Source organism: Monodon monoceros, unplaced genomic scaffold (genome assembly GCF_005190385.1).
Source record: "Monodon monoceros isolate NGI ecotype Baffin Bay Population unplaced genomic scaffold, NGI_Narwhal_1 Super_Scaffold_3, whole genome shotgun sequence".
NCBI lineage: Eukaryota > Metazoa > Chordata > Mammalia > Artiodactyla > Monodontidae > Monodon > Monodon monoceros.
In genome coordinates, this window is record NW_021703780.1 from 55,579,970 (window position 1) to 55,607,112 (window position 27,143).

At 40.0% G+C, this 27,143-nt stretch overlaps 1 protein-coding gene and 1 pseudogene across 2 annotated transcripts in view; both read left to right on the forward strand.

Annotated features, from left to right (window-relative positions):
- Positions 1-27,143, forward strand: part of OXSR1 (oxidative stress responsive kinase 1) — a 100,866-nt gene that overhangs the window by 33,388 nt on the left and 40,335 nt on the right. For both annotated transcript variants that reach the window (XM_029244176.1, XM_029244175.1), the window contains exons 4-5: positions 7,187-7,328; positions 23,404-23,459. In XM_029244176.1, coding sequence (XP_029100009.1) covers positions 7,187-7,328; positions 23,404-23,459 — 198 coding nt within the window. The remainder of the gene's footprint in view (positions 1-7,186; positions 7,329-23,403; positions 23,460-27,143) is intronic.
- On the forward strand, positions 302-1,123 carry LOC114907983 (annotated as a pseudogene).

Here is a 27,143-nt window from a genome sequence, read left to right on the forward strand (position 1 = left end):
GAGTGTTGGAATTTATTAGTATAGAAAGTTAATCTTTAGAAATTAGAATCACTTTCTATCTAAATAGCTGTTTCTACCGTTTATTAGCACCAAACTGCAATATAAGATTTTTAGAAATCAAAGTAATTAAGAAAGCTTCTGAAGATTTTGCTGGAGCCTGCGACCGAGTGGGAGTGGAGTGGAGTGGCTGTTGTTGCCGACTCTTTCCTCCTTCCCACGGTCCAGTCAGCTGGTTGATCAGGCCATCGGCCCTCAAGCTGAGACTTGTCTCTTATTTAGTTCTGGGGAGTGCCTGGCCGACATGAGTGATGTAGAGGAGAACAACTTCGAGGGCAGAGAGTCTCACTCTCAGTCAAAATCTCCAGCGGGAACTCCTGCTCATGTAAAATTGGAGAGCAGGTCAGGATCTCGTAGTCCATCAAGAGTTTCCAAACGCTTTGAATCCCATTCTCGATCAAGATCAAAATCCAGGTCGAGGTCAAGGAGGCATTCTCATAGACGTTACACTTGATCCAGATCCCATTCTCACTCTCATAGGAGACGACCTCGAAGTAGGTCCTATACACCAGAATACCAGCGTCGAAGGAGCCAAAGTCATTCTCCAGTGTTTAACCGGAGAAGACATACAGGCAGCAGGGCAAATCCAGATCCCAACACTTGTCTAGGAGTGTTTGGCCTCAGTTTGTACACAACAGAGAGAGATCTTTGCGAAGTATTTTCTCAATATGGACCATTGAGTGGTGTCAATGTGGTTTATGAGCAGCGAACTGGACGATCACGAGGGTTTGCTTTTGTTTATTTCGAGAGAATAGATGACTCAAAGGAGGCTATGGAAAGCTCAAATGGAATGGAGCTGGACAGTAGAAGAATTCGTGTAGATTATTCTATCACCAAGAGAGCTCACACACCTACACCAGACATATACATGGGCAGACCAACTCATAGTGGTGGAGGTGGAAGAGGTGGCAGACATCGAGATTCTAACCGTAATAGAGGATATGATCGTGGGTACGGCAGATATGAAGACTGTGATTACCAGTACAGAAGAAGATCACCTTCCCCGTACTATAGTCAATACAGATCACGATCAAGATCTCGTTCCTACAGCCCAAGACACTATTGATAAACAGAGTAGTTGCAGTTGAGGACATCTTTTTCTCTTTCTCTTTTTTTGTTTAATTCTGGATTTCCCCAAGCTTCTGATCCTTCCTACTCCTTAAAAAGAACCCTTAAAAAAATCTTTGGTTTATTTAGCTTCTACAGTTTGTCGATTGTATTGCTGTTTTCTACCCCTTTTATTATATTCTTAGAGATGTAATTGTTGTCATTTTGGGTAGTTGAACATCTTGAGTAAAAAAGGAAACCCCAGTGTTATGCTTTTGTAAATGGTTTTTTGTTTGTTTTTTGCTTTTACAGAAGATTAACTCCTGCCTAATCAAATGAGGAAAGAAATGGTCTTTTTAAAGCTTCTTTTGTGTTAGATATTGTATTAGACATTGTATCAGAGAGCTGCATTTACTACAGACTCCTTTTTAAACTTTCTTTTGGGGAAGTTAGTAACATATAAAGTAGTTCAGTCATGTCAGGTTTGTCTGGGGTGGCGTGGAGCAATCAAATAGTTGAGTGTAGAAAGTTTGAAGCTATAGAAGAAAACACTTGGTCATTTCTTTTGAAGAATGGAATTTTTGAACCCTAAAAATTATGTCGTTTTTTAGAGATAAAAACCTTGTGGACTCCTACAAAACATGTTGTATTTAAAATACATTTGTTAAAACTTCAAAATGTTAAGTGTGATTTTTGTGTTGAAATTATTGAAGTTTAATCAGTGCAGGACAAGCCTTATTATTTAGAGCAGTTGTATGCTTTGATGTTAGAAATTTTGGTATTGGGAAAATGGTTTAAGCAGGCTATTGTATAGAGTCCTTAGAAATAGTGAGGGGAAGGGTAGTCTCCTTTCAACTAAAAGTTAATTTCTTTGGAAAAAAAAATAAGAAAGCTTCTAAAAGGAAAAGATGAAGGGGCTTCCCTGGTGCCGCAGTGGTTAAGAACCCGCCTGCCAATGCAGGGGACACAGGTTCGAGCCCTGGTCCGGGAAGATCCCACATCCTGCGGAGCAACTAAGCCCGTGTGCCACAGCTACGGAGCCTATGCTCTAGAACCCGCGAGCCCCAAGTACTGAGCCTGCGTGCCACAACTACTGAAGCCGGTGTGCCTACAGCCCATGTTCTGCAACAAGAGAAGCCACTGCAATGGGAAGCCCGCGCACCACAATGAAGAGTAGCCCCCACTCGCCACAACTAGAGAAAGCCCACGTGCAGCAATGAAGACCCAACGCAGCCAAAAATAAATAAATAAATTTATATGAAAAAACGTCGTTCCTAACAAATATTTAAAAAAAGGAAGGGGGGCTTCCCTGGTGGCGCAGTGGTTAAAAATCTGCCTGCCAACGCAGGGGACAGTGGTTCGGGCCCTGGTTGGGGAAGATCCCACATGCCTTGGAGCAACTAAGCCTGTGCACCACAACTACTGAAGTCCGCGCTCCTATAGCCCATGCTCTGCAACAAGAGAAGCTGCTGCAATGAGAAGCCCGCGCACTGCAACAGAGAGTAGACTCTGCTCGCCACAACTAGAGAAAGCCCATGCGCACAACGAAGACCCGACGCAGCCAAAAATAAATAAATAAAATAAATTTATGAAAAGAAAAAGTTAAGTCTTAAAAAAAAAAAGATGAAGTACCTGTAGGACTGAAAGGGACGAACTATAGAAATGCAGAAATCTAATTTAATTCACTGTGTTAGGGAATTATTTTGTGGTTTAAGGATGCTTTGTCATCTTCTAAGAGATAAAAGGCATGGGACTTCCTTGACCCGGAGCAGGACCCAGGTAAAAAATACCTGTTATTAAGAGTGACCAGGGCTTCCCTGGTGGTGCAGTGGTTGAGAGTCCGCCTGCCGATGCAGGGGACACGGATTCGTGCCCCGGTCCTGGAAGATCCCACATGCCGTGGAGTGGCTGGGCCCGTGAGCCATGGCTGCTGAGCCTGCGCGTCCGGAGCCTGTGCTCCGCAACGGGAGAGGCCACAACAGTGAGAGAGGCCCGCGTACCGCAAAAAAAAAAAAAAAAAAAAAAAGTGACCAGCTTTGGATGGTCAAGCAATAATGGAGGGTGTTTCTGTTAATCTGAAATGGAATACTCAGACTAAGCAAATTGTGGTCCCTTTGAAAACTTATATGGCTTAGGAAGACACAAGCAACGCCCAGTGGCTAAAGATTGGTTAAAACTTCTTGGTAAAAATGCCTAACTAAAATGAGTGAGTTAATTCTGGACTCGAGTTTTTCATAAAAATAAACTGTGCAAATGAACATGTTGACTGAATAATTTGATTGAGCTACAATTATCAGATTAAACAAGGGTCATTAACCAGCAGCTGCTTCACCACTTTTTCAATTTTTTTTTAATATTTAGTAACGGTTTTCTTGGACAGTTAAAGTTTTGCATTGCTTTTTTTTTTTGCGGTACGCGGGCCTCTCACTGCTGCGGCCCCTCCCGTTGCTGAGCACAGGCTCCGGACGCACAGGCTCAGCGGCCACGGCTCACGGGCCCAGCCGCGGGGTATGTGGGATCTTCCCGGACCGCGGCACGAACCCTTGTCCCCTGCATCGGCAGGCAGACTCTCAACCACTGCACCACCGTGGAAGCCCTGCATTGCTTTTTAAATGTTCTGTGCCATAGACTATGAAGGCAGACATGAAATGGTTTGGGGGAATAGATAATCTACCTACATTTTAATTTTTTGCTTTGTTATGAAATTTGTACCAAACCCCTCTTGTTTTCCATTATTTAATTTACTTGCTTTTACTCTAAGAAATTCTTGGGTTTCAGTGGACGGTGTTCATCAAGTAGCCTAGGTTGTTAAAATGCAACTTCTTGGGCCCTACCTCAGATCTCTTGAATGACAGTCTATAAGGTCTGGGAATCTGCATTTTTAACTAGTTTGCCAAGTAATTTCATGCATTAAAGTTCAAGAACAGATTATCCCTGTAGAATATTTCTTCCAGATTGTGCCTAAGGACATAATATGGTATATGCTGATATAGCCTTCCCTCATTGTTCCTTCTTTTCATTAGATATTAATTTGAATCATCCAGTGATAAATCTACAGTTTTCTTTTGCTTAGAGTATTTTACTTTCATCTTTCTCTGAGTTGATATAAAGAATTCTGTGTACTTTTGATGTTTGAGGAGGGAGGATTATAGGCACCATCATCATGTTAGACGCTGCAAGATGCTGAGGAAATCATATGGAAAAGAAGTGGGGACCTTCCAGGACCAGTATTTGTCAGTTAAGGAGGAGGGTCTTAGTGGCATGATCATCCCTCCACCTATAAAAATCATATTGTTGGGAGGGAGACTAAAACTGAAAAGACAAGTTATCCCAGGGAAGAGGGGGCTTCTTATCCAGCCTTGTTTGGTATATCTGTTCTGGACATTGTCTGGGGGTGTGCACTGCTTTAATTTCCCTGTTGACCATTGGATGATGTGAAATCAATTAAAATTTTCTAAGACTTTGAAAAGGAGTTCCTGCTTCAAACTCTTTAAAAATACAGATCTAATAACTTTGGTGTGCCCTAGGGTCTTTGTTACTCCATTTCTTTGATCTTCCAGATTAGAAGTTCCCTGAAAGTCAGCAGTCACATGTTTTTGACATATTCTGTGGCACCTAGTTCTAGATCGCATGTAATATGACTTAATTGTTGAATGAATAAATTGTGTTTTTAATTCCTAGTAGGGGTTTCTCCCTTTGCGTTCCTTATTTTAGATATTCTTTATATTACAAACATTTAACTCAGCTGGGATTTATACATATGTTTTCTTACCGAGCAGTTCTTATATGGCCTGGATTTCTCAGAAGAATGAAATACATGCCTGTTGGTATAGTCACTTTGCTTTTTGGGAGTTGATGTGTGATTGGTTAAACTAAACAGAACAAAACTTCTTCCTTAGGCCCCCTCTTTGTGAACCAGTCTTGTGAATCCCAGCAATAAAGAGGGGAAAGTGTTAGAAAAAGTTACCTAGAATCTGAAGCCTCCCTGGTTCTTTGTCTACAGAGAGTAAACTGCCCGTCTCCTGCTGGAGGTGGGGTGTGGTTGTGGCCTGGCTTCCAGGATAGGGAGGAGGGATCTGGGAATCTTATTCTGCCTTATATGAACTTTCAACCAGTTTTCCTGTGTTCAGCCCTTTCCTTCAGTACCCCCTTACTTTCCCTTATGTGGTCTTTGGTGTTTGTATTCTGAGCCTTTCTGGAGCTCTAGGGTAGGGAATCTACTTTTTCCTAATTGATATACCTCCTGTGCAGGCACTGAAGTTACAGATTTTTCCACTCTGCATAATCAGTTACGTTTTTCTGCTTTCTCTCTTCTAGAAAATTAGTGCTATATCTCTTCTGTTATCTTCTTTCTTGCTTTCTTTTTTATTCTGGGTTTATGCCCTTGTTATCAAGCTTATCAAGTTAGTGGATTTCAAATGGGAGGTAAAGTAAACATGTGTTCAATTCTCTAATGTTTTCGAGGATTCCATCTAGACCACTTCTTTCCATCTGTTTGGAAGTACATTTTTTTCTTTTTAAGTGTGTGCAATAAAAAGCATCCACCAGGACATGTTTTCAACAGAAGCATTTGCCAAGAAATGGGCATCCAGCCTTTTCAGTGCAGTTTATGTTATGTTTCAGATTTCTTGGCACAGTTTTTAATATTGGAGATTGTTTTGCTTTGGTTCTGTGATCTTTATGGGCCATTGTACTGCCAGAAATCTGACCGATCTCTAGCAAACTTTTTTTTAATAATCATCAGTTATGGTAGACAGCATTCTGTGACTTTAATTACTATATGGGTGTCTTTTCCCTCCCTCTCTCCGATTTTTAGGAGGAGCATTATTTCCCATCCTGGGAAGAATGGGATTGATAATACATCTGGGCTGTTATTTTAAAAGAACTGCCATTTTTATTCTTTTCATATTTTTCTTTGCCTTACCTGTTTTATTTCTATTACTTATTAACCTGAAACATAATTTTAACCCTTAAATTCGTTTGCATACACATGTGATATTCTGTAATTTGACCTGCGTTTCAACTGTGTTTTATATCTTTATTTATACAATGTTGCATACTCTAATCTGATGTTGGAGGCCTAGATTGGTTTGTTATATCTTATACTAAAGTGTTATTGATGGGTATGGTTTACCTAGGGATTCTTCAGAGGTGATTAAAAATCATCTATTACCAGCCAGGAGATGGAAGCAACCTAAGTGTCCATCATCGGATGAATGGATAAAGAAGATGTGGCACATATATACAATGGAATATTACTCACCCATATAAAGAAACGAAATTGAGTTATTTGTAGTGAGGTGGATGGACCTAGAGTCTGTCATACAGAGTGCAGTAAGTCAGAAAGAGAAAGACAAATACCATGTGCTAACACATATATATGGAATCTAAGGAAAAAAAAATGTCATGAAGAACCTAGGGGTAAGACGGGGAATAAAGACACAGACCTACTAGAGAATGGACTTGAGGATATGGGGAGGGGGAAGGGTAAGCTGTGACAAAGTGAGAGAGTGGCATGGACATATATCCACTACCAAACGTAAAATAAATAGCTAGTGGGAAGCAGCCGCATAGCACAGGGAGATCAGCTCGGTGCTTTGTGACCACCTAGAGGGGTGGGATAGGGAGGGTGGGAGGGAGGGAGATGCAAGAGGGAAGAGATATGGGAATATATGTATATGTATAACTGATTCACTTCGTTATAAAGCAGAAACTAACACACCATTGTAAAGCAATTATACTCCAATAAAGATGTTAAAAAAAATAAAATGAAAAAATATATATACAGAAAAGGGAAAAAAAATCCTCTATTACCTTTTTCAGATTCTCATTAGAAGTCTAAAAAAGATGCTGGTGTAACACTACTATTTGGATATTAGCAGGCTGCTTTCTGTTTTAGAGTGGAATCGAGAATAAATTATTACTTTAAACTTCTGTATATCCTTATATTTACTATTTTTTCCTTTCTTTCCTACACAGCTAAGTTTATGAAAAGGTTTACATGTGTTTTGATTTAAAAATGGCTTTGAATTATATTGAATGAGTTAAAAAAATCATGGAAAACTGTGTTTTCTCTTTTCAGGTTCTGTTCTGGATATTATTAAGCACATTGTGGCAAAGGGGGAACATAAAAGTGGAGTCCTAGATGAAGCTACCATTGCTACAATACTCAGAGAAGTGCTGGAGGGGTTGGAATACTTGCATAAAAATGGACAGATTCACAGGTATGTAGAAGACAACAGTCTTCTCTTTTGGATAAGTGCAGTGATAGTTGTGCTGTATCATTTCATGGAGGCTATTCCCCATTCTTTTGCACAGTTAATCATAATCTCTGAGTGTTAGCAGGGTTCTTTGTATTACTAGTTCCAGTACATAGTGGTTACACAGCTAGTAAGCATTTAAAAGTAACAAGTACTTTAGTCAAATTGGAAACTCCAGAAACAGGAGAAATTCCTAATTTCCTATGGGAGTCAATCATTGCAATCACTGATAACATTTTGGAATATTCTTTTCCAGTTTCTTTTATATGCTAACAGATATTTAAAACAAAACTGTATGTATAATTTTGTCTGTTTCTTTTTTGTTTCCTTTATGTTATATCTTGACTATTTTCTCAAATTATTAAAAGTTTTTATAAAATCACTTTTTAAAATTAAAAATTATTATTTTTTTAAAATAAAATGACATTTGAAAACCTGTGTAACATTTTATGGTTCAAGTATTTCTGGCTAATTATATCTATTCAGTCTCTGCGTACAGATAACAATTGTTACCTGTACAAATGGTGGTAGATTCTGTGTTATTACAAATTTGTTTAGTCCCTGGATTTGGTTTTCCTTCATTTGAAGATATATTTATTTCCCCATCGTTTCTGAAGGATAGTTTCCCTGGGTATAACAATTTGTAGTTGACAGTTCTTTTCTTTCAGCACCTGAAAGATGCTGTGGTACTTAATTGGGGCCTTCATGGTTCCAGATGAGAAATCTGTCATGTGAATTGGTGTTCTTAGGCAATATGTTGCTTTTCTCTGGCTACTTTCAAGGCTGTTTCTTCGTGGGACTTCCCTGGGGGTCCAGTGGTTAAGACTCTGCACTCTCAATGCAGGGGACACAGGTTCAATCCCTGGTCGGGGAACTAAGATCCCATATGTCACATGGCGTAGCCAAAAAAAAAAAAAGATTGTTTCTTTTTTTTTAGAAAAACGATTTATTTATTTATTTATTTATTTTGGCTGCACTGGGTCTTAGTTGCCGCATGCAGAATGTTTTTAGTTGCGGCATGCAGACCCTTAGTTGCGGTATGTGGGCTTCTTAGTTGTGGCATGCAAACTCCTAGTTGCAGCATGCATGCAGGATCTAGTTCCCAGACCAGGGATCGAACCCGGGCCCTCTGCACTGGGAGCTCAGGGTCTCAGCCACTGGACCACCAGATAAGTCCCAAAGTTTGGTTTTGACAAGTTTAATTATGATATGTCTTAGTGTGGATTTCTTCACGTCTGTCCTGTTTGGGGTTCCTAACCTTCTTGAATCTATAAGTTTTTGTCTTCACCAGTTTTGGGAAGTTTTCAGCCATTATTTCTTTGAATACCTTTGCAAGCTATTTTCCCTCATCTTCTTCTGGGACTGTAATGATGGAAATGTTAGATCTTTTGTTATTGTACCATACTGTACCATAATCCCTGAGGTTCAGTTTTCAGCCTATTTTTACTCTGTTCAGATTGAGTAAATTTTCTTGATTTGTTTTCAGGTTTGCTGATTCTATCCTCTGTCCTCTCCATTCTACTCTGGAACCCATTCCTTGAGCTTTTTATTTCAGTTAGTGTAGGTTTTCAGTTATATAATTTTTATTTGGTTCTTTTTTATAGCTTTTTTTTTTTTGCTGATATTTTCTGTTTTTCATTTGTTTTGAGAATTCCAAATTGTATGTTAGAAGCATTTTCATGATGGTTGCTTTAAAATTCTTGTCAAATAATTCCAAAACCTGATTCATCTTTGTGTTGACATCATTTTTTTTTTTTTTTTTGCGGTACGCGGGCCTCTCACTGTTGTGGCCTCTCCCGTTGCGGAGCAACAGGCTCCGGACGTGCAGGCTCAGCGGCCATGGCTCACGGGCGCAGCCGCTCCGCGGCATGTGGAATCTTCCTGGATCGGGGCACGAACCCGTGTCCCCTGCATCGGCAGGTGGACTCTCAACCACCGCACCACCAGGGAATCCCATGTTGACATCATTTAGTTGTCTTTTCTTTTTGAAGTTTTTCCTGGTTCTTGGTATGTTGAATGATTTTTTTTTTTAATTTTATCATGGATGTTTTGGATGTTATGTTAGGAGACTCTTGATCCTATTAAAATAATAATATAGTGATGTAATATATTTTAGCAGGCAATTGCCATGATTTTTTAGAGCCCTTGCAGTGTTGTTCTGGTTTGTTTTGTTCCTGTGGCACTGCTGGGGCTCTCTTCTCGATCCCTGCTGATACCACCCATTGGAGTAGAGTGCCCTTCCCCAGGCCTGGTGCTGCTAGCTGGAAGGTGGGAGATAGTGACTGTGCCTGTAGGTCTGTGAGCACTTCTTGGGCTCACCTTGTGGGCCAGGCCACCTGGTCGCAATTGGGCTCCCACTCATTCTGTGGTATTGCCTGTGGACATGAAAGGCACTTTTCTGGGCCACCTTTTGCTACTGAGTGGGGAGTTGGGAGACACTGGGTCTGGGTCATCCTTTGCCACTGTGTAGAGCAGCGATCCCCAAACTTTTTAGCACCAGGGACTGGTTTCATGGAAGACAATTTTTCCACACACTGGGGTGGGGGTGGGGGAATGGTTTAGAACAGGCCATGGCCCAGTAACCGTCTGCGACCCTAGGGAATGGGGACCCCTGGTGTAGAGGACCAAGAGGTGCCAGACCTGGGTCACTTTCTGCTGCTGGGTGGAAGAATGGGAGATATTGGCTGGGGCTGTCGGTGGTGCTGGTGTAGGCAGCATGGGCCTACCTGCTGCACTAGATGTGGATTGGGCAATGGAGTTTCCTGTCTGGTCTTCATTGGCACCTCTGGTTCTGGCCTAGTCGGTCAGCCTTCCATTCCAGCTGTGTAGTCAGGGATGGAGTCCCTGCTAGGTCTGAGCTGTGCTGCCCCTTTCCTGATCCTTTGGCCACAGAGAGCAGGCTCAGAACTTCTTCTTCTTTTTTTTTTTTTTGGTCTGTGCCTATTGACAGTTCTGGGTTGCAAGACTATAATACCCAGTCCAGGATATATGAGATTGAAAGAAAACTCAGGGAAGTGGTATAGTGCTATGTGAAAGTGGACTTGGATTAGTTGTAAATGTGTAGAGCGAACTCTAGGGCAACCACTAAAAAAGGAAAAAAAAAAAAGAATTAATACGCTAAGAGAGGAAAGAAAAATAGAATCATATAAAATGCTCAATTAAAACCAAAGAAAGCTGAAAAAGAATGGAAGAACACAACAAGATATAACATTTAAAATCACCTACTTTTAACGAACTACAAAAATAAGAACAGACTGAGCCCAGAGTTAGCAGAAGGAAGTTAAATAAAAGCATTACAGTGGAAATATATGAAATACAGACTAAAAATACAGTTGAAAAGATCAATGAAACCAGTTTTTAAGAACTGGTTTCTTAAAAAGATAAATAGACAAATTGTTAGCTAGACTCACCAAGAGAAAAAGAGAGAGGACTCAAATAAATTAAATTCAGAAATGAAAGAGGAGACATTACAGCTGATACCACAGAAGTATAAGGGATCATAAGAGACTACTATGAACAATTTTATGCCAACAAATTGTACAACCTAGAAGAAATGGATAAATTCCTAGAAACATACAATCTACCAAGACTGAATCATGAAGAAATAGAAAATCTAAATGGACCAATTACTACTAAGGAGATCAATTCAATAATCAAAAACCTTCCAACAAAAATCCAGGACTGATGGCTTCACTGGTGAATTTTACTAAATATTTAAAGAGGAACTTATAATAATCCTTCTCAAACTCTTCCAAAAACTAGAAGAGGAGGAAACATTACAAACTCATTTTACAAGGCCAGCATTACCCTGATACCAAAGCCAGACAAGGACACTACAAGAAAAGAAAATTACAGGCCAATATCCTTGATAAACATATATGCAGAGATCTTCAACAAAATGTTAGCAAACAAAATTCAACAGTATGTTAAGAGGATCATACAGCATGATTAAGTGGGATTTATTCCAGGGATGCAAGGGTGGTCCAACATCTGCAAATCAATCACTATGATACACCACTTTAACAAAATGAACGATAAAATCATGGTCATCTCAATAAATGCAGAAAAAGCTTTTTGACAAAATTCAACATCCTTTCATAATGAAAACTTTTGACAAACTGGGTATAGAGGGAATAACATAATAAAGGCCATTTATGATAAGTCCACAACAAACATCATACAAAAAATGATACTGACCTCCATCTTATACCATACAGAGGAATCAACTCAAAATGGATTAAAGACATGAACTTAGGACCTGAAAGTATAAAAACTCCTAGAAGAGGGCTTCCCTGGTGGCTCAGTGGTTGAGAGTCCGCCTGCCGATGCAGGGGACACGGGTTTGTGCCTCGGTCCGGGAAGATCCCACATGCCGTGGAGTGGCTGGGCCCGTGAGCCATGGCCGCTAGCCTGCGCGTCCAGAGCCTGTGCTCCGCAACGGGAGAGGCCACAACAGTGAGAGGCCTGCGTACCGAAAAAAAAAAAAACCTCCTAGAAGAAAACATATCCTTGAAATTGGTCTTGGCAATGATTTTTTGGATTTGACACCAATCGCAAAGGCAACAAAAGCAAAAACTTTAAAAATTAGACCACATCAAACTAAGAAGCTTCTGCACAGCAAAGGAAACCATCAAAAAAGTAAAAAGGCAACCTACTAAATAGGAGTAAATATTCGCAAATCACATGTCTGATAAGGGGATAACATCCCCAAAATAGGAGGAACTCATACAACTCAGAGGCAAAAAAATAAAAACAACCCAATTTAAAAAATGGGAAAAGGACCTGAATAGACATTTTTCCAAGGAACACATATAAGTAGCCAACAGATACATGTGAAAAAGGTGATCAGCATCACTAACCATTGGGGAAATGCAAATCAAAACGACAATGAAATATCATCTCACACCTGTTAGGATTCTGTTATCAAAAAAACAAGATATCAGGCAATTCCCTGGTGGTCAAGTGGTTAGGACTCTGTGCTTTCACTGCCAAGAGCCAGGGTTCAGTCTCTGGCCAGGGAACTAAAATTGCACAAGCCGTGTGGTGCAGCCAAAAAACAAAACAAAACAAAACAAAAAGACAAGATATCAGATGCTGGCAAGGATATGGAGAAAGGGAACCCTTGTGTACTGATGTTGGGAGTGTAAACTGGTACGGCCACTGTGGAAACAGTATGGAGGTTCCTCAAGAAATTAAAAATAGAATTACAGGGAGGCTTCCCTGGTGGTCCAGTGGTTAAGACTCCGCACTTCCAATGCAGGGGGCACAGGTTTGATCCCTGGTCTGGCAGCTAGGATCCCACAAGCCGTGTGGCGCAGCCAAAAAAAAAGAATTACAATAAGATCCAGAAATCGCATTGCTGGGTATATGTCCAAAAGAAATGAAGTCATTATCTCAAAGAGATATCTGTACTCCCATATTCAGCATTATTCACAATAGCCAAGATATGGAAACAACCTAAGTGTGTATCATGGATGAATGGATAAAGAAATTGTGATACACACACACACACACACATATACAGTGGACTTTATTCATCCATGAAAAGGAGGAAGTCCTGTCATTTGTGACAACATGGATGAACTTGGAGGGCATGTTATGCTAAGTGAATTAAGCCAGACAGAGAAAGACAAATACTGCATGGTACCACTTAATATGTGGGGTCTTAAAACACACACACACACACACACACACACACACACACACACACACACACAGTTAAATTCCTTGAAATAGAGAGTAGAAAAGTGGTTGCCAGGGGCTGAGTGGGTGAGGGAAACAGGGAGAGGTTGGTGAAAGTACAAACTTTCAGTTATAAGATGAATAAGGTCTGAGGATTTCATGTATATCATGTTGACTATAGTGGATAACACTGTATCATATTATTGCAGTTTGCTAAGAGAGTAGGATTTAAATGTTCTCCAAAAAAAAGTAAATATGTGAGGTGATAAATGTGTTAGTTAACTCTATGGAGTTAATCCTTTCCCAGTGTATATGTGTACCAAACCATCACATTGTACACTTTAAATATCTTATAGCTTTATTTATATCTTAAAAATTTATTTATCTTACGATATATCTTATTTATTTGTATCTTACAATTTTATACCTCAGTTAAAAAAAAATCACCTACTTAACCCTAATCCATCAGCAAACAGACAAGCAAAGGCCCAGAAAAGTAACTGATCAAAGATCAGACGACTACCAATTTGTAAAACTGAGGTTTTAAGGAGTAATCAGAATATGGAGGAAAAAAACAAGGTATTCCCTCCCCCTACACACAAACTTTTGATTAGATTACCCTGAGAGTAGAAGCATTTTAAAGAAAATCAACGTATAGTAAGTGAAATCACTCATCTATAGAAGCATCTCATTCTAGGAAAAATGAATAATTCTTTCCAGTTGTTTAAGTTTTTCCACCTGCTTAAGTCTTACAAAAGAAACAAACTTTTTTTTAAATTAATTTTTATTTTTGGCTGTGTTGGGTCTTCCTTGCTGTGCACGGGCTTTTTCTAGTTGTGGTGAGTGGGGGCTACTCTTTGTTGCGGCACATGGGCTTCTCATTGCAGTGGCTTCTTTTTATTTTTAATTTAATTTATTTTATTTATTTTAGTTTTGGCTGCATTGGGTCTTCTTTGCTGTGCACGGGCTTTTCTCTGGTTGCAGTGAGCTGGAGCTACTCTTTGTTGCGGTGCACGGGCTTCTCATTGCGGTGGCTTCTCTTGTTGCGGAGCACGGGCTCTAGGCACGCAGGCTTCAGTAGTTCTGGCACAGGGGCTCAGTAGTTGTGGCTTGCAGGCTCTAGAGTGCAGGCTCAGTAGCTCAGTAGTTGTGGTGCATGGGCTTATTTGCTCTGCGGCATGTGGGATCTTCCCAGACCAGGGCTCAAACCTGTGTCCCCTGCATTGGCAGGCGGATTCTTAACCGCTGTGCCACCAGGGAGTGGTAGCTTCTCTTGTTGTGGAGCATGGGCTCCAGATATGCAGGCTTCAGTAGTTGTGGCACGCGGGCTCAGTAGTTGTGGCTTGCGGGCTCTAGAGCACAGGCTCAGTAGTTGTGAGGGCTCAAACCCGTGTCTCCTGCATTGGCAGGTGGATTCTTCACCACTGCACCACCAGGGAAACCCCGAACTTTCTTTTTATGAGGATAAAAGAGAGTAATTGATTCTAAGGAATAACATGTAAACTAGAAATCTTGGAAACACTGAAAGTATATTCTTAAGACAATAGTATTTTTCATCTAAAATTGTACCTAATCAGTTGTTTTGTACCTAGTTAAAATAATGTGTTAACAAATGACTGAAAAGGGGACATGACCAAAGGGTAAATGTTTAGGAATTTATTTCCCACACTGTCAAGGGAAAAGGTGCCCTGAAAAACAGGATTCCTGTCCTCTGAATGGTGATAACCCTGTGTATACATAACTTGATACTAGCAATGAACATAATTCAGTTGATACCTCAGTTCTGATTCCATGTTCATCAAGTAATCTGCTAGAAAGACATATGCCGTAGACTGCTAATTGGCCCCTAATATGTCTCCCCTTGTTTTAGAATTAAAAGAAAAAAGACATTTTTTACTGGGCACATGAACATCCAGAGGAAAGGCAGCATTTCATAGCCTCCCATGCAGGCCAGATTTGACTGTGTGATTTAGTTTCTAGCCACTGTGATGAAAACAATAGTGTTCCCTTAACAGGTTGTATCAGTCCCAGCACCACTGACTTTTGGGCTGGGCAATTCTTTGTTTCAGGGGCTATCCTGTGCGTTATAGAACGGATCTAGCAGCATATCCGGCTTCTACCTATTACACGCCAGTAGCAGACACGTACACACCGACCCCAGTGCCCATTGCGACAACCTAAAATATCTCTAGACATTGCCAAATACGCTGAGAACCACTGCTCACAGAAAGTGACATAACCTCTTTATGCCCTTTCCTTCCTTCCATTGAAATGTGGATGTGGTAGTAAGGCATCTTGGACTGTGCAGCAAGAACTTAGAGATGGTAGAGCAATAAAATATGAGGAACCTGAATCACCAACTCTGTGGAGTTACCATGCTGAACTGATGTCACTCATGCCCAGACTGTCATGTGAGAGGAAAAAAAATTTATTTTACCACCATATAGATCATCAGTGATTGGCAGACTCTGGCCCACAGGATGAATGCAGCCTGATGCCTGTTTTTTGTTTGTTTTTTTGTTTGGGTTTCTTTTTTAAAACACAGCCATGCACATTTTAGCACTACAGAGAAAAAGTAGTGGTGACAGATATCATCTGCCCCACAAACCCTATTTACTGTCTGGCCCTTTAAGAAAATGTTGACCCCTGGTGTAGATAATAATGACAGCTAGCATTCACTGCAACTTGTGTGCTAAATACTTTTTTTTTTTTTTTTTTTAGTGTTTATTATTTGGCTGCACTGGGCCTTAGTTGCGGCATGTGAACTCTTAGTTGCGGCATATGGGGTCTAGTTCCCTGACTAGGGATCAAACCTGGGCCCCCTGCATTGGGAGCATGGAGTCTTAGACACTGGACCGCCAGGGAAGTCCCTAAATACTTTTCTAAGTGTATTTTCTACCTTAACCTGATTTAATCTTCACAATTATTTTATGAGTTGGTACTATTTTTTTTTTAATTAATTAATTAATTTTTGGCTGCGTTGGGTCTTCATTGCTGCGCACAGGCTTTCTCTCTAGTTGCGGTGAGCAAGGCATACTCTTTGTTGCCGTGCGCCAACTTCTTACTATGGTGGCTCCTCTTTGTGTGGACCACAGGTTCTAGGCACGTGGGCTTCAGTAGTTGTGGCACACAGGCTCAGTAGCTGTGGCACACGGGCTTAGTTGCTCCGCGGCACATGGGATCCTCCTGGACCAGAGCTCAAACCCATGTCCCCTGCATTGGCAGGTGGATTCTTAACCACTGCGCCACCAGGGAAGCCCCTGGTACTATTATTATTCCTATTTTACAGGTGACGAAACCAAGGCAAAGAGAGTTAAGTAACTTGCCAAAGGTCACCCAGCTAGTGACAGAGCTGGGATCTGAATTTAGCAGTCTACTTCCAGAGTCTTCTAGGAAATGTTGTGCTAATCAGTGATGCTGGGCATACATATCATGCTGGGTTTAAATATCAATTATAGTTTTTAGTTACTAACTCAATAGAATTTAGATCTGCCACTGAATTATTATTCTTTAAGTATGCAATTGTTGTCTTATTTAATATATCCGTATCTCTATTTTTAAAAGTCAAAGTTCTCACTTCAGAACATGGATAGAAGTATGTTCTTTTCCCTAAACCTTTACATACTCAGACTTTATATAGTCAATGGTAAAATTAACCCAAAATACACACTGAAATACACGTTAAGTCCACTGTTTTTTTTTTCTTTTTTGCAGTACGCGGGCCTCTCACTGTTGTGGCCTCTCCCGTTGCGGAGCACAGGCTCCGGACGCGCAGGCTCAGCGGCCATGGCTCACGGGCCTAGCCGCTCCGCGGCATGTGGGATCTTCCTGGACCGGGGCACGAACCTGTGTCCCCTGCATTGGCAGGCGGACTCTCAACCACTGCACCACCAGGGAAGCCCCACTGTCTTTTTTAGAAAGCAATCAAATTGACTTACATCAAGTTCAGGCACAAATTCAATCTGTGCTCAATTGTGTATGACTGTAACATCTACTTTGTTAAATCTGTCAGCTCTCATTTAGCTAAATGAGTAAAAGGGACAAAAAAATATTGAAAGAAATAGTGACCTAAAACTTCCAAATTTGAGGAAAAACATTAATCTACAAATTTAAGAAGCTTAACGAACCACAGTTAAGATAAATAACAAAGAGATCTATACCTAGACACATCACAGTCACACTATTGAAACCTAAACACAAAGAGAATATCTTGAAGGCAGCAAGAGAAAAACAACTTATCATGTAGGGGGAGTGCTATAGACTGAATGTTTGTGTCCCCTCAGAATTCATATGTTGAAACCTAATCCTCAATGTGGTGGTATTTGTAGGTGGAGCCTTTGGGAGGTACATAGGTCATGAGGGTAGAGCCCACATGAATGGTATTAGTGTCCTTATAAAAGAGACCCCAGAGGGCTTCCCTGGTGGTGCAGTGGTTGAGAGTCCGCCTGCCGATGCAGGGGACACGGGTTCGTGCCCCAGTACGGGAAGATCCCACATGCCGCGGAGCGGCTTGGCCCGTGAACCATGGCTGCTGACCCTGCGCATCCGGAGCCTGTGCTCCGCAACGGGAAAGGCCACAACAGTGAGAGGCCCGCGTACCGCCAAAAAAAAAAAAAAAAAAAGAGACCCCAGAGAACTCCCTTGCCCCTTCTGCCTTGTGAAGATACAGTGAAAAGGTGGTCACCCATGAACAGGGAAGCAGCTCCTCACCAGGCACCAAATCTGCCCCTGCTTTGATCTTGGACTTTCCAGCCTCCAGAACTGTGAGAGATAAATGTTGGTTGTTTAAGTTGCCCAGTCTGGTATTTTTGTTATAGCAGCCTGAACAGACTAAGACAGAGAGCATCAGTATAATTAGGAGGAGTTGACTTCACATCAGAACCGTGGAGGCCAGAAGTAGCTGAAGTTAGCCCTACAACACTAATGACCCCTTTGAACTATAGTCCTCTGCGATTGAAAGATATTTTATAGGTACATACAGGTTCAGGATTGTTATCTTCTTGGTAAATTATTCCCTTTTTTGTTGTTGTTGTTATATAATGATGCTTTTTATTCCTAGAAATGCTTTTGTATTAAAGACAGTTAGGTCTTATTTTAATATGGCTTTCTTTACTGGCTTGCCTTTGGCAAGTATATGTTTCATCGTGGCTCAGTCTTCCCAGGGTCCTAGGTTTATGAGCGGTCTCAGTTCTCTTTCTCAACCTTAAGCTAGCCCAATGCCATGTATTCTGTTTATGGGTAGATTTTAAAGCCTGAGCTCCCTAGCTATTTGGCGGAGTATCTCTGTCCTGTCTCCCAAGGCTTACTGCTCTGCTCTTAAGTGTCCTTTTCATTTCTGAAGATTGAAGATTTCCTTTTCTTTATTTCATGTTCATTTATGTGGCAGTTTCCCCCCCTAATGAATCCAGCATTTCTTTGTGTTTGGAGAAGGGGAATGGTGTATCTTGGGGCCAAGGCCTGGGTAGTAAGTGATGAAAGTCTCTGCCATGTTGCTGGAATGGAAATTCTCTTACACATAAAATCAGAGAACCTTAATGTTGGCTTCATATTGGAATCACCTGGGAAACTTTAATAAGTACCAGTTCCTGGATCCACTGCCAGAAATTCATTTAACTGGTCTATGATGAGGCCTTGGCATTGGGACTTCTGAAAGTTCCCCAAGAGATCCTAATATGCAGCCGAGGCTAAGAACCCTACTTACACTTTAGCCAAGATGCACTGAGATTTCAACAGGAGAAACTCTGGGATAAAGTTGTTTTACTGGGAAACAGAGATGGATGTTTTTAGTAGGTTTTGTTACTTCTCATATCTTTAGAGTCCAATTGTTATTTCAGGTAGATTTGTGTCAGTCTGGTGGATTAGGTCAAATAATTTTACTGTTTCTACTGTGTTTTCTCCTTGACTCCCCAGGCTTTAGAGGTTTTGACTAGGGTGAACAGGTCTCTAAATTAGACTTACACTTTTCTCTCTGTATCTACGTACCCAAATATTTTTCCCATTTAAAGAGGTTAGCTTTAACAGAAATGGTAGATATTTAGTCAGTTTAAGATGCCTAAATGTAGTGTATTTTCCAGCTTTTGTCTTGATTCATTTCTTCTCTTGGCCTTTTTCATGTTTTCCATAAACTGTGCCTATTGATGAGTCATAAAAATGTAATGGGGGGCTTCCCTGGGTGTGCAGTGGTTAAGAATCCGCCTGCCAATGCAGGGACACGGGTTTGATCCCTGGTGGCACAGTGGTTAAGAATCCACCTGCCAATGCAGGGACATGGGTTCGATCTGTGCACCACAACTACCGAGCCTGCGCTCTAGAGCCCACGAGCCACAACTACTGAGCCCATGTGCCACAACTACTGAAGCCTGGCGCCTAGAGCCCGTGCTCTGCAACAAGAGAAGCCACTGCAACGAGAAGCCCGCTCGCCGCAACTAGAGAAAGCCCGCGCACAGCAATGAAGACCCAATACAAGCAAAAATAAAATAACTAAAAGTAAATAAATTTTTAAAAAAATGTGATGGGGAGAAACTTGTGTTCTGTACTAATGAGAAAGTCAAGTATGTCTATGATATTCCTTTTAATTTTAAAAGGAATCTGTAACTTTGGTGCAATAGTGACTTGTGAGAAATGGCATCAAGCTGTGAAAAACAACACTCACTGTTCTTGCTATTTAAGAGTGGTTGGAGGATTTAGCTGTTGGGGCTGTTGGGTTGCTTGAAATCCTTTGAGGCAGGTAACAAAGGTTCTTCAGTTAAGGACTATTACATTGATTTCCAGAGATTTAGTTACAAATCTTTTCCTTGAAAGGTCATTTGCCCTGTTGTGTGTGAGGACAGACTGTGGTGTGTTTAATTGTCCAGTGAGCCATTTAGCTTCATGATCTTCCTCTGCTTTTACTCTTGGAAACTGTTCTGTATTTTGCACTTTTGGTTTGAAAAGGGAAACATGAATTGATTATCTGGAGAATTGATCAGGAAAAGTAGTTACCCGAAGTGTAGGTTCTACTGAAAATGGATTACTGTTTCTTCACTTAAGACAAAAGCTTAGAAAACATTATTTGAATGGGTAATGCAAATATAGGCTTAGAAATTCAAATGGTACAAATGGTATATGATAAAAAAACAAGTCTTCACCATATCGACTGTGCTAAAACATGGTGATAACTATGTACTCTTGATATGATGTGATGAAAATGGCACTTGACTTCTGTGGTTTTCCTTCCCAAAACTCATAACAACAGTTTAATCATGAGGAAAACATCATACAAATTCCAATAGAGGGGCATCCTACAAAATACTGGACCGTTACTCCTCAAAACTGTCAAGGTCATTAAAAACAAGGAAAGTCAAAGATTAACTGTCACAGACAAGAGAAGCCCCTAAGAAGACATGACAACTAAATGGAACATGGTATCCTGGGAAAGAAAAGGGACATTAGGTTAAAACTAAAATATTTGAATAAATTGTAGACCTTAGTTAATAGTAATGCATCAATACTAGTTCATTACTGTGGCAACAGAACCACTTAACGTGTCATGTTAATAATAGGGGACAACTGCGTGACAGGTGTATGGGAACTCCTCTGCACTATCTTCTCAATTTTTATGTAAATCTAAAACTGTTCTAAAAATAATAAAGCATTTTAGGGACTTCCCTGGTGGCGCAGTGGTTAAGAATCATCCTGCCAAGGCAGGGGACACGGGTTCGAGCTCTGGTCCAGGAGGACCCCACATGCCGCAGAGCAACTAAACCTGTGCACCACAACTGCTGAGCCTGAGCTCTAGAGCCTGCGAGCCACAACTACTTAGCCTGCGTGCCACAACTACTGAAGCCCGCGCACCTAGAGCCTGTGCTCTGCAACAAAAGAAGCCACCACAATGAGAAGCCCTCGCACCGCGACGAAGAGTAGCACCCGCTTGCTGTAACTAGAGAAAGCCCGCTCACAGCAACAAAGACCCAAGGCAGGCATAAATAAATAAATAAACAAACAGACAATAAATAAATATAATAAAGCATTTACAAAAAGAAAAAATCTCCTTCCTTCACTGAACCTCTAGTACCCTGGTCTAAAGGGAACCACTTCTTGCCATTTTCTTGTGATTCCTTTGAGAGAAATTTTTATGGCAATATAAACATACTGTATATATCTCCCTCCTGCTTAAAAAAAAAAAAGACAAATGGCAACATGATGTATGTAGTATTGTTATTTCACTTAATATATTTGGAGATTGTTCCATATTAACATATATATTCGTTAGTATTCATAGTATTTCATTATATAGATAGACCATAGTTTAACTGCTCTCCTATTTAGATGGATAGGAGGTGGGAGTTGGGAGGTGGGATGGCAGGAGGGAACAATTTTATTTTTGTATTTAGTTGGATTGATTGATTTACTACTCCACATCTCTTCAGAAACAATCAATTTTTATTTTAGTGTTTAGTTGGATGGATGGATTGATTTAATGATTCACTTATCTCCATAAGGAGATTTAAGGCAGGTTGTCTTCTATTTAGTTATTTAAATCTATTTGATGAGTATCTGGGAGATGCCCCCTAGGCACTAATTATAATACTAAGTAAGTGCAGATGATATAGAAATGTACTAAGATATGACTCATGGTGAAATGAGGAAGATTATATTTTTATGATCTGTACTAACATTACAGCCTGCTGCAGAAACACAGAGGAGGAAGTGACTAAACTATATATTGTTTTTCCCGTTAAATTTTAGATATCATTCCAGATGAGCCCAGAAAAAGGAGTTGAAGGTTCATGGTTGCCTTAGTTGAATGGTCTTGTCACCAGGGGAAGGAAATATCCTCAGTTCTCTCCTGTTCATGGTGTAGACTTTAGGTTTGTAGGGCAAAGTGAGCCAACCTCCATTCTAAGTCAGCTTCTGGGAAAGGTCCTATAAATTGCTTGGATTTATAAGCAGAAAAAAATACTCAGTAACATGATTTCCGAATGATTCAGTATATATTCAGGAAAGGTATTGTATACTCTTGGTATGGTGACGTTGCTACACACAGTTGTGAAACTGTTGTTCATTGTTTACCAAGGAATGGTTATAGCTAAGGATAGGGGAAAGAAGACAGGGACAAGGAAGAGATGAAGTGTCCTTTCACTGGTTCTTTTTCCTGACAAATAGGGTCTTCTTCCATGAGCTAGCCTCACTTTTCTTTCTTGTCTAGTAGCTTCAAGGCCTGGCTCTCTTTTATTTAATTATATTTATTTTTAATTATGAAACAAATAAGTGAGTCCATTCCCACAAGACTCTGATCCCACTCCTCTCCACTAAAGGAAATAAATTCATTGCTCTTTGTGTATGGAAAGGGGTGTGTGTGTTTGTGTGTGTGTAACATTAATGGTGGCGTACAAAATGCACTGTCCTATTTGATTTGTTCACTTAGCAGTATGTATTATGTATTAGAGGGCATGACATGTTGATTGACCTTAATCCATTTCATTGGATGTAACAGAATTAATTTAATCTTTTTGCTGTTGTTGGCTTTCTAGGTTGCTACCATTTTTGGTTTGTTATTACAAACAATTCTGTAGACAACCCCCTTGTATATTCTGTGAACATTGTGAGAGTTTCTCTAGGTTATCAAAGAAGTGGATTACTCATAGGAATTAGGGATTGTAAATTTTGCTAGATATTACTGACACATTATTGCATGAGAAAAACAAGTTGTAGATTTGAAGGGATAGTACGATATCATTTATGTTGGAAGAAAAGTCCAGATATGTCACAGGAACATATTCTGTTAACTAGACTGATAATGGTTGAAAACTTTGGAGAGAATACTAGACTTGAGAACAGTGGTCAAAAGGAACTTTGGCCTTTTCAGTGATGTTTAGGCTTTTATAGCAGGAATGTGTTCATGTATTACTTGAGCTGTTATATATAGTTACTAATAAGAATATGGAGATATTTGAATAATTTCCATCATGTATTTATGCTACAGGCATAGAATAGTCCCTGTTTTCAACCACATACCATTTAAAATTTTTGATCATATATTAGGGTGTAGAAAAAAATCATTGTATTTTAAAAAGTAGATAAGGTGATAGTAAGTGAGGGTCACATTCTTTGGCCACTATTATCTCAATTGAGTATTTAATAACCTCAGATTTTCCAAATTTAATAGTAAAAAGCTATATGTTATTGTTTACAATGTTTGGATTCTAGTACAAGTGACTACAATTTTTAAAATTCTGCTGTTGGCCTTAATACCCTTTAATGCAAAATAGAACATTTAAATATTGACAGTGTTGTGGTGAATATAGTGAACTGCTTAAATTATGTGACTCCAAAGAATAGGTGTTTTTTAATAAGTGATTCTTTTTTTTTCTTAAAGAGATGTGAAAGCTGGCAATATTCTTCTTGGAGAAGATGGCTCAGTACAGATTGCAGGTAATGATTAATATTTCTTTTTATTTTGGTTTAATGGTTGATAGAACCACATTACTTATCTGTTACGTTTTCTTAGTTTTCTCTTCTATCCCCTGGACCCTCTCTGGTCAAACATACTATGTTGACACATCCCTACTGACTCAAGATATCTTCCACTACTCATCCTTCATTTTCAGTCTTAGGCATTTTCTGACCATTACTCATTACCTTACAATTATCTACTCCTTATCCCCATTAAAGTCGTCATCTGTGGGTTTTCATAGCATCCTTTACTTTCTTTTAAAGGAGAAGTAGTCAAGAAACCTCATTGCGTTTAAGAATAAATATGCTACAGAGAGGTGATACAGAACTGCTTCTGTCCTGGGAGAAATGGGGTATTTGCCAATTAGGAAGAGGCATCTGAGAGGTGGAAGTGTACTTTTGTCAGATTCAGAGCTAAAGAGATAAGAATTGGAGTCCAAGGCCTGCCAGTGTTGCTATCCTGGTGAAATGCCCCCTCCACCAGGGTGAAACTCCAGAATAGCTGAACTGCAGGATTGTAGATCAAGCAGATCATCTGAGAAAAAACCTCAGCTTGGTCCCACACTCCTGGAACAGTCAGATGTTTGGCAGGAGGAAAATAACCACCCAAACCTTGAATTATTTCTTCAGCTTTAGAAGATAATTTAGGCACACATCTTCATGTCCTCAGGTAAGGGAATATTTTAACAAAGCCACATCATGTTCTAACGTAAAGAAAAAGATTGATAAATTTAGCTCCTGTAAAATTAGCAACTACTGTTCATCGAAAGAAGAACAGTTTGTCACCATTAATAAGTAAAAAAGCAAAACCACAGAGAAGATATTTGCAGCATGAATAACTTGACAAGGGGCTCAAATTTAGAACATACAAAGAACTCATTAAGGAAAAATCAGATAATCTCAAATGACATCAAAACATAAATATAATAAAAGGTGGTCAGCCTCACTAGCTAGCAATTAAATGCAAAGTAAAATAGCATTGGGGATACCACATTATACTGACTGACCTAGCAAACACACCTGACAGTACTAGTTATCAGTGTGGATGTAAAGCAAGGGAGAATCTCACCCTCTGATGGTGGGAATATAAACAGTACCAACACTTTATTAAGTTGAAGATATGCATACCCAGAGACTTTAGCTTCTAGGTGTATGGCATAGAGAAACTCATACTTCAGTGTGCCATAGTGCTCATAAGCATTGAAAGTTTGAAACAGTCCCAGGTCTTTTGTTAGTAGAATGGATAAGTAAATTGTAGTTAATTTATACTTTGGAATACTATATAGTGATGAAAATGAATAGAACTACAGCTGTATACAAAAGCATTAAATAAATTATAAAAATATAGAGTGAACGAAGCTAGTCAGAATATATAGCTTGTGATTCCATTTATATAAGTTCAAAACCAGGCACAATTATACTGTATTGTTTAGAGAAGCAAAATCAAGTGGTAAGAAACTAAAGAAGAGAGAATTCTGGGAAGATGGCAGAGTAGGAAGCACCAAGAATCTTCTCCCCACCTAAACAACAATTGAATTGGCAGAATTTGTCTAATGTTGGAATTCTGCATTCCACTGATTGCTTGAAAATTCTAGGGCAAGACTTGGAAGGTAAATTACAGTTAATTTCAGAGCTGCTCATTCCTCACCTATCAGCCACCTGGCAGGCAGCTATGCACATGTTTTTGGAGCAGCTTGCAGGAACCATGGTGGCAGAAAAGATCCTGTCCTCCAGATATCCAGGATATGCTCTGATTACTGATTGCTTCTGATCACAGAGGTACAAAGAGACAGGCAGCCATTGTTGTTGCAGCTCCTCCCTTCCAAGTGATTTCCAAGGGACTTTAACAGGCCATGGCCTTTTTTCCTTCCCTTCTCTTGCCCTTTTTGGAGCCAGACTTTAAAGACTAGGACATCAAAAAACAACTACAGGGGAAAACAAAAGAAAACAAAACTATAGAGACTTTCCTGGCAGTCCAGTGGTTAGGACTCTGCGCTTTCACTGCTGAGGGCCTGGGTTTGATTCCCTGGTCAGGGAACTAAGATGCCACAAGCCACGTGGCATGTCCAAAAAAAAAACAAAAACAAAAAACAAAACTACATTTGCAGGGAAAATTGGAAAGTGAATGTACATTCCCAGGAAAAGGTGCAGAAAAGATCTGAGAAGATCTTAACTTTACATTTCAGGCTGATGCTTAGCACAGATACAGCCTACCACAACCCCCAAAAAACAAAAAAAATAACAAAAAACAGCAAATCCCAGGAAAGGGGGAGAATCTGATTTCCAGCATTACCACCTTGTTAGATTCAAATGTCCGGTCTTCAACAGCAACAAAAAAATCACAGAGCACTCAGTGAAACAGGAAAGTATGGCCTATTCAAAGGAAATAAATAAACGAACAGAAACTGTCACTGGAAAAGACCTGATGGCACATCTACTAGACAAAGACTTTAAAACAGCTATCTTAAAATGTTCAGAGAATTAAAGGAAGATATGGAAAAACTCAAAACAATGATGTGTGAATAAAATCTAAATATCAATAAGGAGAGAAAACCTCAAAAGAAACCAAAAAGAAATTCTGGAGCTACAATAACTTGTATTGTGAAATGAAAAACTCACTAGAAGGATTTAAATGCAGATTTGAGCTGGCAGAAGAAATAACTGGTGAACTTGAAGATAGAAAAATGGAAGTTATCAAGTCTAAGGAACAGAAAGGAAAATGATTGAAGAAAAGTGAATAGAGCCTGAGGGACCTGTTTGGATACCATTAAGCAGACCAACATACACACTGTGGGAGGCCTAGAAGGAGAAGAAAGGGGCAGAGAGAATATTTGAAGAAATAATGGCTGGAGGGCTTCCCTGGTGGCGCAGTGGTTGAGAGTCCGCCTGCCGATGCAGGGGACACGGGTTCGTGCCCCGGTCCGGGAAGATCCCACGTGCCACAGAGCAGCTGGGCCCGTGAGCCATGGCCACTGAGCCTGCGCGTCCGGAGCCCATGCTGCGCAACGGGAGAGGCCACAACAGTGAGAGGCCCTTGTACCACACACAAAAAAATAATAATGGCTGGAAACATCTCAAATTTGATGAAAGACAAACATCTAAGAAGCTCAGTGATCTCCAACTAAGGTGAACTCTGAGAGACTCAGAGACTCCCATTATAATCAAACTTATAAAAGGCAAAGACAAAGAATTTTGAAAACAGCAAGAGAAAAGTGACTCATCACATACAAGGGTCCTAAATAAGGTTGTCAGCAGATTTCTCATCAGAAACTTTGGAGGCCAGAAGGCAGAGAGACAATATATTCAAAGTGCTGAAATAAAAAGTGTCAACCAAGAATCATATATCCAGTAAAACTGTTTTTCAAAAATGAGGGAGAAATTAAGACATTTCCAGATAAACAAAAGCTGAGGGAATAGACCTGCCCTGTAAGAAATGCTCAAGCGAGTCTTACAAGGTAAAATCAGAGGACCCTAGACAGTAACTGCAAGCAGTATGAAGAAATAAAGATCTCAGTAAAGGTAAATACATGGGGATGTATAAAAGCTAGTAGTATTGTAACAATGGTTTGTAACTGCACTTTTTGTTTTCTACATAATTTAAGAGACTGATACATTACTAAAAACAGTTATTGGTCTAAGACTTGGTATTACTTGGTATTGGTT